Raw genomic sequence first — 11,276 nt, 5'->3', positions numbered from 1 at the left:
TGGTCCTGCTCCTGAACCTCAGCTAAAGATCTTATCTCCATGACAAACTTTATAAACTTTCTATTATGTAAATGTGAACATCATTTCTAGAGCAGCCTGCAAGGTGGCACAGTTGGTAGCACTGTTGCTTCACAGCAAGAAGGTTCATGTCCCGGTGGGGGCACGGGGATCTTTCTGCGTGTTTTTTGCATGTTCTCCCCGTGCAGCGTGGGTTCTCTCTGGGTTCTCCGGCTTCCTCCCACAAGGTCCAAAAACACATTGAGGTTAATTGGTGATTCTAAATTGTCCGTAGATGTGAATGTGAGTGTGCTTGATTGTCTGTCTCTAAGTGTAGCCCTGTGATAGACTGGTGACCTGTCCAGGGTGTCTCCTGCCTTTGCCCTAAGTCGGCTGGGATAGGCTCCAGCCCCCTGCGACCCTAGTGAGGATTAAGCGGTGTATAGACAATGGATGGATGGATTTCTAGAGCATGTGTTGTCTGCCACGTTTATTGTCCTACATGGTCATATACATGCTATAATAATATTTCTTATTCCAAGAGTCTTGCACATGAAACAAGTAAATGAATCATTTAGTCAATCGACTAATAAAACTCATTAGAAAAAGCACACAGATGTTGACCATTATTGGATTACAATCAGTCCAATAATGGACTACAATTTCCTATTCAATTGTTTTGTAGGGTAAGTGTAGGATTTAATCAGTGGCCACACTAACTGGTTCATATCTATCCATATCCCCCTGTCCAGCCTGGCAGCTCGTGTGCTGTGGCGTATGCACAAGGACACAGGCATTGTGTCAGACAGTCAGCTGGTCTCAGTGGACCAGCTGGAGGACCATGTGGCCGACATGTCCCAAGAAGAACTCAAAAAGCTCCAGACTGATGTGCACAACTTCCTGGAATACTGGTCTTACGGAAGGAAGCAGCACTCTGTCGACTACATCTCACACATCTTTGGGATTGTTAGTCTTGTTTCATTTTTCACTATCATGCACCTAAGTTGAGTGTTTAAACTGCACTAGCCAAAGCATCTTTACAACCCACGGCTCCCTTCCTGCACCCTGTTTCTGTAGATCAAGTGTAATGGATTTACACTGAGTGACCAGAGAGGTCTGCAGGCCGTTGGTGTGGGTCTTTTCCCCAACCTGTGTCTGGCCAACCATGACTGCTGGCCCAACTGCACCGTCATCCTCAACAATGGAAAGTAAGTATCCAAGCTGTTCCTGTACATTGGAAATAGCCGTTACATTGTTGACACACTGTAATTTCTACCTTTTTTTCTCTGTATTGTTATTATTGTGAGTGACAGCTGACAAGAAGACCACTATGGGATAACAAAACTGTAGTAATCACATGGTAGTTTTATTATTCCCAATAACCCCAGGTACTCTTGTACTGGGATAACACTGTTTGGCTGTCAAGTTTCTAAGTGTCAATTTAAGTTAGTACAGCTTTACATAAAACTATATATTATGTGAGCGCTGCATGAGGTACAGCAATAAAACTAGATTTCCACTGATTTAGTGGAACACACTGACTTTTGTTGCTTTTAAATAGAAGGCCAGTGTAAGACACAAAAGTTTAAATTAATTGCCTGTCACTTTCTTTTGCAGCCAGTCAGCTTTAAGTTCTGCTCTCCACTCTCAGAGGAGGTACGTATCACAGATCACCACCTCAACCTGTCATGATGTGGTTGTAAAGTGTCTTTAATGAAAAAGCTACCTGATCCAGATGCACTGTCCACGCTAAAGAAATGCGTGTGTTAAACCTATCTGTTTATTACAGTGGCTGACGGGGCAAATGACATGCATATACATAAATGAGCTGCAAATACATGAATGCGTTGCATAAACAGACACACGCTGCATACACAGACGCACTGCATAAATGAAAACAAATGGAAAAAGAAAACCCTGCATATCCAGTCACGCAACGGAAGTGCCACAGGAACTGCTTCCCCTTCAAGCATTTTGTTGTGGCCTGCTAGATCCTCAGGTCATGCAGGTTCTAGCATGAAAATAGGCCCCAACAAATGCACTGTTTACTTAGTAATATATGACTAAAAAAAACAGAAAAAACTAAACAAAACCAAAAAAAAGGTAGTGTCCTGTGGTGTTTGACACCAGGACACGGGCAGCAGAAACTCTGGGTCCTATGGTTTGCTAGGTGGAGCCTCAATGGTCCACAGCAATGTTTAGGTAGGTGCTATGTGTCCATGTAATATTTCATAAATGCACGACTTGCATTGTAATGAGATGATCGCCTTTTATCGGTTTTAAAGTTGTGGCTGATCAGGGTATGCTTGAGAGCCATTTTGAACATATAAATAGACATTATCCTGTACTATCATGTTTTCATTCAGATGATGGGCCTGATGAAAACCACAGCTCAACAAATGTCAAGAGCTCAGTAACTGAGAAGAATATGTTTCAGGCTTGTTGAATAGATAATATTTCCTGATAATACTTGTGTACACATTGTGTGTAGGTTTCACTGGACAGCAATGACCTGCTGTATGACATCTACTCTATAAAAGCTGATGTGCTCTGATGTAGGGTTCAGTGTATCCAAACCCTGTAGGCTGGTACCATAAAACATGCATCTCAGATCCTCAGAGCTAATCCTGTCCTCTTCTGTCCCAGGATTGAGCTGCGGGCTCTTAGGAAAATCGCTGAGGGTGAGGAGCTGACCGTCAGCTATGTGGACTCCCTCAACCTGTCTGCTGACCGCCAGAAGAAGCTGAAGGAGCATTTCTACTTTGAGTGCACCTGTGAGCACTGCAGCAAGCACATCAATGATGACCTGATGGCAGCTGCTGCAGACAGCGAAGGGGCCAAAGTGAGTGAGGACATGTTTTATGGAGACTTTGTTTTTCAATGTATTATTATTGTTTCCATTGACATTGTGTCTCTGTCAGCCCTCAGCCGATACAGTGAAACAGGTGACAGCCTTCAGTGAAGAGTGTCTGCAGAAGATTGAGAAGTCCCGTATTGAGGGGAATTACCACGAGGTACGCCACACTGCTGTCAGCTTCTCTTCACTTTTTCTCTCTCGTTTTCTTTTGCTGTAGTTGCTTCACTCCTTCTGTCCAGCGAGTATCTTTTCTGTTCTCTTTCAGGTGTTGAAGTTGTGTCACGAGTGTCTGGAGAAGCAGGAGAACGTCCTGGCTGACACTCACCTCTGTAAGCTGCGTGTGCTCAGTGTTGTCAGTGAGGTGCTGTCATACATGAAGGTCTTCTCTGAGGCTGCAGACTACGCCCGCAGGATGGTGGAGGGATACACGTGAGTGCTAACAGAGCCCTCTGTCCTGGGGGGGACATATTAATCCAATTCAGTTCGATTTTTATGATATAGTGCAAATTCACAACATATCTCATCTCACAGCGCTTAACATTAATTTTGAACAGAGAACCCAACAATCCAACGTTGCCCTTGGATTCCCTCTGAGCAAGCGGTCGGCAATGATTGGGAAGAAACAAAAAACAAAAAGTGGGAAGCAGGCTCAGGGAAGGCAGCCATCTGCCCCAACCGGTTGGGGTGAAAGTGAGGATGAGAAGGTGGGGATAGCAGGATAGCAGATGGAGAGCAACCAATAGAACAGAACAATAAATATTTTGGAGGTGGGTGAGGCCAGCGACTGCAGATCAGAGACATGAAGCTTCAGATCCAGAGACATCCGCAGAGAGAGCAAACACAGGATCTCGGGGAAAACACAGAGTTAGTGATATGTAATGATGATATATACAGCTGTGTTCATAAGTTTACATACGCTGGCAGAATTTGCGATTTTTTTTTGGCCATTTTTCAGAGAATATAAATGATAAGAAAAAAACGTTTTTTCCCACTCATGGTTAGTGGTTGGGTGAAGCCATTTATTGTCAAACAACTGTGTTTACTCTTTTTAAATCATGACAACAGAAACTACCCACATGACCCTGATCAAACGTTTACATACCCTGGTGATTTTGGCCTGATAACATGCACACAAGTTGACACANAGTTCTGTTTTAACTATGATTATTATGGCCCACTCCAGAAAACAGTAGAATACGTATCTCAAATTACTACACATGTAAGTTAAATACTACGTGTCGCTAAAGTATTTATCAGGCTTGCTCAATAACATACTGCAATGCAGTACTTACCTCTTGGTCATGCAACAATGCTGTGATACGCTAAACTCGCCTTTGGCACCTGCGAGCAGTCATTCTTGCTCCTATGAGCCGGTGAAGCAGCATTACACCAACGGCACAAGCAACACATCTGACCGTTGCCACGGTGATGTGAGGTGGCGAGGGCATCCCATTGCTTGGCTTCTTTTTTATACCCTCCTCCTTTATCAGGAGTGCTCTTCATAGCTGTATGTGTAACTCAATTTGGAGTGACACTCGGTAGTGGAGTGGAAGTGCGTAGGGGGCGGTTTGGGATTGGGCCCTAGTTTCTTCTAGTCATGGATGTTGTGTTTCCATAGAGCAGCAGGACTTCATACTGCAGTGGAAATGAGCCCACAGTGAGGAAACATGTGGTAGAGGAGGAAATGTCTTGAAGTTCAGAGAGTTAAATATATAAGAGAGAAAAAGCTGACCTCACACCTGAGGGAAACAAAGATTGAAAAATTATTGCCCATAATGTGTAAAATACTGTATGTAAACAAAGAATTACGTATACAGTCATGGAAAAAATGATCAGACCACCCTTGTTTTCTTCAATTTCTTGTTCATTTTAATGCCTGGTACAACTAAAGGTACATTTGTTTGGACAAATATAATGATAACAACATAAGATTTTAATATAAGAGCTGGTATCTCGCCATTTTCCATGGTTTTCTTGATAAGAACCAAAATCACTTAAGTTCTTCCATCAATAGCTATGGCATTGTACTGCCAAAATAGTGCTTTTAGGCATTCCATGTTTTCTTTTCTGTCTGTTTTAGTCACATGATACACACAGGAGTTAGTACTTGATTGCATAACCATTGTTTTTGATGACTGCAGCCATGCATCTTGGCATGCTCTCTGCCAGCTTCTGACATTGTTCTACTGTCACAGCAGCCCATTCCTGTTGCACAAATTCAAACAAATTTGTTTTGTTTTTGGGCTTGTAGTTCTTCATTTTGCATTTGATGATTTTCTACAGATTTTCAATTGGATTTAGATCTGGTGATTGACAAGGCCAAGGCATGGTTCCAATGTTCTGGTTCTTTAACTGACCTTGCCGTGTGGTAAGAGACATTGTCTTGTTGGAAAATCCAGTCATTGGAGGCAGGAAAGAGTTTTCCAGCTGATGGAAGAAGACTGTTTTCAAGAGTAGTCCTGTACATGACCTGGTTCAAATTGCATTTTCCCTGTTCCACCCATACTGAAACAACCCCAGATGGTCACTGATCCACCCCCATGTTTTACTGTAGGGGCAAGACAGTCTGGTTTGTAGGTTTCTCCAGGCTTCCTCCTAACCAGCAAGCTGGCTGGAGTGGGCATCAACTGAAAATTGGATTCATCACTGAAGAGAACCTTAGCCAAATCATCAACAGTCCAATCCTTGTGATCCCCAGCAAAGAGTAACTGGGCTTTCCTCTGTCTTTGGTTGACGAAGGGCTTCTTCCGTGCCCTGTGTGACTTCAGACCAGCTTCAAGAAGTCGGTTTCGAACTGTCCTTGCTGAACAAGTCACATTTCTCCACAGTGCCCACTCATTTTTAAGGTCCCTGGAGGTCTGACGACGACTCCTGACACAGGAATGGATGAGTGCACGGTCATATCATGGGGCAGAAAGATGCTTCCTGTCATGACCAGCTAGCAAATTGGTAGTACCATGTTGGGCTTGTTTTTTCTTGGTGTGATGAACGGCTGTCTTGGAGATCTTCAGTTTTTTTTTGCTACCTGTCTCTCACTCATGCCAATTTCCAACAGTGCCAAGATGGCTGCCTTTGTGGCTTCACATAATTGTTTTGTTTAAGACATGATGTGAGAGCTGACAACTTCTGACTTGTGCTTAAATGTAAGCAGGAAACCTCTCCAGGCCTTTACACGTGCTGTGGTGCTTATGACATGAAATGACCTCTTATATACCCTACAGGGAATACAATTAAGCTTAAGCATGTCAAATAGGACATAAAGCATTATGTAATGCATTTTTTGTCATGTTCATTATATTCTTCAGGTAATATACCTTTAGTGGTACCAGGCATTAAAATGAACAAGAAATTGAAGAAACCAATGGTGGTCTAATAATTTTTTTTCCATGACTGTATATATATATAAAGAAATTCTACTCCTTTCTTTATATTCACAGTGGCCAAACACATTTATTGAAACTTTTGTTACATTTTAACTCAGGTCCAGGTTTGATATGCAGTGTGTACATCGGCATGCAATCCAATAAAACAGCACTGCAACAAGTCCTTTCTTTAGAAGACTGTATTCCGTATTTGTTGATATTGTACAAGAGACATGTTTTTCTGTCCATGTTTCTCTCTCAGTTTGGCCATGCAGGTGTGCCACAGCTGTTTCCGGCGTCAGGCTAAACTGCACCGCTGCGCTCAGTGTAAATTTGCCCACTACTGTGACCGCACCTGCCAGACTGCATGCTGGGATGAACACAAGCAAGAGTGTGGAGCCATCAGGAAGATCGGCAAAGCGCCCAGCGACAATATTCGGTAAGAAAAAATCCATCGTGTATGGACCTGGGAGAAAGCTGAAGGAGACAAATAAAATGAAAAGAATGAATCTAAATCTGTGTTCCAAACACTAATCTCGGCACATAATAAAATCTGTCACTCTTTCCTTAATTAAAGGCAAAGATCAAGACCAAATTACATGGGAAAGTAGCCAATACACACCATTGTAATGACATCATTTAAATCAAATGGTTTCATCTTCTGAGGCCTATGAACGCATTTTGAACATTCATGACAGCCAGACCATGAAATCTGGCATTTTAAGGTACGGGTAGAAATTTTTGTATGATGGTGGAGTTACCATACCACACCATACCACACCATACCATACCATACCATACCATAACATACCATACCATACCACACCATACCACACCATACCATACCTTACCATACCAAATTTGTTAACATCATGTGTGATGGCTTGTGGTTAGTGATGAGATATGTCAACAACTACTTGGCTGGTTGGGATGACATGTGGATGGGTGCTTATGGTTCCCAGAGAGTGAGTTCCAGTGAATCCAGAGCCCTGACCTGACCCTGCTGCCACCATCAGGCCAAAACTGTCACAAGTTAGTAAACAGTCAGAGTTCAACTGCTTAACTCAGAGACAACAAATAAAAGTTGAACCTTTCATGGAGGTTATGCAGGCCAAATCAGAAAAAAGGGGAATGGTGAAAGGTTAGGTAAACAGGTAGATCTGAGTTAGTAACTGTAAAGTGCAGAACAAGAAAGAGAAAATAAGGATATGACATAACAAAAGAGTCAGTGAAAGAGGCGAAAACAAGCAGAAAAAATATGTGACAAAAATATACCCATGGTCACTTTATCCATGACAACCAAACCCTGAGGGCTGGATCTCTACATAAAATAAATTACATCAGCTTCGGTTTTACCTTGTGTTTAATGCTACTAAGCAATTGACAGCATGCTGACATGCTAAGCTGAGATAGTAATCACAGTCAGTATTATACTTGTTGAAAACCACACTGTTAACAGTGTGAATAAGCGCCTCTCAGAGCTGCTAGTATGGCTGTCAACACTCTCAGTGATAATTCCACCATCGGCATAAATATCCATTGGTATCTAGAAGCACCAAATGTAATGGTCAGACTGCCATGAATGTACTCAGATGATGAACCCTTTTTGTTTTAATGTTGTCATTAGTTTTGCATCAGTGTCAGGATACCATGTACTGAAAACCAAGGATGCTCTACAAAGGACGAACAATGAGCCATGCAGTCCTTGTACAGCTAAAGTGAGAGCAGTGTCTGTATCAGCACAAGGTCAAACACCTTTCCCATGGGTGGTGTACACTGACAAGGTTGGCCCAAGTCTCTGTTCCTGTTTGTGATATGCATGGGAGCAATCTTGAGGGGCATCTGGGGTGAGGAGGGTGTCATCAGACCAGGACCTTCAGTGTGCACTGGGGCAGTTTGCAGCTTAGTGTGAAGCAGCTGGGATGAGAGTCAGAACCTCCAAATCTGAGTTTACATTTTTCTGCCCTGTACCCGTGGATTGCTCCCTCTGGGTTAGGGGTGAATTGCTGCTCCAAGCAAATGAGTTTAAGTATCTCATGATCTCACGAGTGATAGGAAAATGAAGCGTGAGTTGGGCAGATGGATTAGTGCAGCGTCAGCATTTAATGTAGGCGTTGTACTCGACTGTCATAGTGAAGAGAAGTTGAGCCAGAAGGCAAAGTTCTCAATTTATCAGTTGATCTATGTTCGAAACCCTGACCTGCGGTCATGAGCTATGGGTAGTGACCAATGAAATAAGATTGCGCAGGACAAGCCACAGAAATGTCTTTCCTCTATATGGTGACTGCGTTGAGCCTTACAGGTAGCGTGAAGCACGGACACCCAGAGTAGAGTTGGTGCTCCTTTGAGTCAAAATAAGGTCAGTTGAGGTGATTCAACAAGTAAATCTCCTAGATGCTTTTCTTTGGACGTTTTCTTGGCATATCCAACTGAGAGGAGACCATGGGGCAAACAAAGAGCTCAGTGGAGGAAATAAATCCCATCTGGTCTGGGAAGGCTTTGGAACTGGAAAATGTTGCTGGGTAGAGGAATGTCAGGAATGCACTTCTTAGCCTGCTGCCACCAAGACTGACTCTGGATAAACAGAAGAAAATGAATGAATGGATGGCTGTCAATGTTTCATCTAATATATCTCTGAACCTAGTTGGCAGATGAAGTCATAAAATTTGCTGTGGACACCTATATTGCTTTGATTAAAAAAAAATACACCACCAGACTTCTCTGTCTTCCACTACTGGTCTCAGTTCACTAGCTGGACCACACCAACAAACTGAAGTTGATTGTTTGTTTGAATGCGATTAAGTGTTGTGTTGGTGATGACTTAGATGAGCTGATGCGATGTGGGGAAATGCTAAATATGGGATTAGCAGCGGTTCCCGTGAAGGAGCACCCCTTCGAAGAGGAGAAAACAGGCAGAGGAGGCAGAAGTAAAAAGAGAGTGGGTGGGGCACAAGAACAAACAAGTGGGAAGGCAGAGTAGTATGTATAGATGTACAGCAGGAAGTGGATTGGTTGGGGTGTGGTCCTGCTCCTGAACCTCAGCTAAAGATCTTATCTCCATGACAAACTTTATAAACTTTCTATTATGTAAATGTGAACATCATTTCTAGAGCAGCCTGCAAGGTGGCACAGTTGGTAGCACTGTTGCTTCACAGCAAGAAGGTTCATGTCCCGGTGGGGGCACGGGGATCTTTCTGCGTGTTTTTTGCATGTTCTCCCCGTGCAGCGTGGGTTCTCTCTGGGTTCTCCGGCTTCCTCCCACAAGGTCCAAAAACACATTGAGGTTAATTGGTGATTCTAAATTGTCCGTAGATGTGAATGTGAGTGTGCTTGATTGTCTGTCTCTAAGTGTAGCCCTGTGATAGACTGGTGACCTGTCCAGGGTGTCCCCTGCCTTCACCCAAAGTCACCTGGGATAGACTCCAGCCCCCTGCGACCCTAGTGAGGATTAAGCGGTGTATAGATAATGGATGGATGGACGGATGGATGGATGGATTTGTAGAGCATGTGTTGTCTGCCACGTTTATTGTCCCACATGGTCATATACATGCTATAACAATATTTCTTATTCCAAGAGTCTTGCACATGAAACAAGTAAATGAATCATTTAGTCAATCGACTAATAAAACTCATTAGAAAAAGCACACAGATGTTGACCATTATTGGATTACAATCAGTCCAATAATGGACTACAATTTCCTATTCAATTGTTTTGTAGGGTAAGTGTAGGATTTAATCAGTGGCCACACTAACTGGTTCATATCTATCCATATCCCCCTGTCCAGCCTGGCAGCTCGTGTGCTGTGGCGTATGCACAAGGACACAGGCATTGTGTCAGACAGTCAGCTGGTCTCAGTGGACCAGCTGGAGGACCATGTGGCCGACATGTCCCAAGAAGAACTCAAAAAGCTCCAGACTGATGTGCACAACTTCCTGGAATACTGGTCTTACGGAAGGAAGCAGCACTCTGTCGACTACATCTCACACATCTTTGGGATTGTTAGTCTTGTTTCATTTTTCACTATCATGCACCTAAGTTGAGTGTTTAAACTGCACTAGCCAAAGCATCTTTACAACCCACGGCTCCCTTCCTGCACCCTGTTTCTGTAGATCAAGTGTAATGGATTTACACTGAGTGACCAGAGAGGTCTGCAGGCCGTTGGTGTGGGTCTTTTCCCCAACCTGTGTCTGGCCAACCATGACTGCTGGCCCAACTGCACCGTCATCCTCAACAATGGAAAGTAAGTATCCAAGCTGTTCCTGTACATTGGAAATAGCCGTTACATTGTTGACACACTGTAATTTCTACCTTTTTTTCTCTGTATTGTTATTATTGTGAGTGACAGCTGACAAGAAGACCACTATGGGATAACAAAACTGTAGTAATCACATGGTAGTTTTATTATTCCCAATAACCCCAGGTACTCTTGTACTGGGATAACACTGTTTGGCTGTCAAGTTTCTAAGTGTCAATTTAAGTTAGTACAACTTTACATAAAACTATATATTATGTGAGCGCTGCATGAGGTACAGCAATAAAACTAGATTTCCACTGATTTAGTGGAACACACTGACTTTTGTTGCTTTTAAATAGAAGGCCAGTGTAAGACACAAAAGTGTAAATTAACTGTCTGTCACTTTCTTTTGCAGCCAGTCAGCTTTAAGTTCTGCTCTCCACTCTCAGAGGAGGTACGTATCACAGATCACCACCTCAACCTGTCATGATGTGGTTGTAAAGTGTCTTTAATGAAAAAGCTACCTGATCCAGATGCACTGTCCACGCTAAAGAAATGCGTGTGTTAAACCTATCTGTTTATTACAGTGGCTGACGGGGCAAATGACATGCATATACATAAATGAGCTGCAAATACATGAATGCGTTGCATAAACAGACACACGCTGCATACACAGACGCACTGCATAAATGAAAACAAATGGAAAAAGAAAACCCTGCATATCCAGTCACGCAACGGAAGTGCCACAGGAACTGCTTCCCCATTAAGCATTTCGTTTTGGCTTGGTAGATCCTCAGGTCATGCAGGTTCTAGCATGAAAATAGG

General features: G+C 43.0%; 1 protein-coding gene across 1 annotated transcript in view; it reads left to right on the top strand.

The window, feature by feature from the left end:
* LOC103372696 (histone-lysine N-methyltransferase SMYD1-like) overlaps window positions 1-11,276 on the top strand; it is a 21,130-nt gene that overhangs the window by 6,578 nt on the left and 3,276 nt on the right. The window contains exons 3-8 of the mRNA XM_008302401.1: window positions 694-963; window positions 1,075-1,205; window positions 1,615-1,653; window positions 2,644-2,839; window positions 2,919-3,011; window positions 3,120-3,283. Of these exons, the coding sequence (XP_008300623.1) occupies window positions 694-963; window positions 1,075-1,205; window positions 1,615-1,653; window positions 2,644-2,839; window positions 2,919-3,011; window positions 3,120-3,283 (893 nt within the window). The remainder of the gene's footprint in view (window positions 1-693; window positions 964-1,074; window positions 1,206-1,614; window positions 1,654-2,643; window positions 2,840-2,918; window positions 3,012-3,119; window positions 3,284-11,276) is intronic.

The sequence above is a fragment of the Stegastes partitus genome, unplaced genomic scaffold (genome assembly GCF_000690725.1).
Source record: "Stegastes partitus isolate 25-593 unplaced genomic scaffold, Stegastes_partitus-1.0.2 Scaffold1806, whole genome shotgun sequence".
Taxonomy (NCBI): Eukaryota; Metazoa; Chordata; class Actinopteri; family Pomacentridae; genus Stegastes; species Stegastes partitus.
This window is presented reverse-complemented; position numbering and strand designations above follow the sequence as displayed.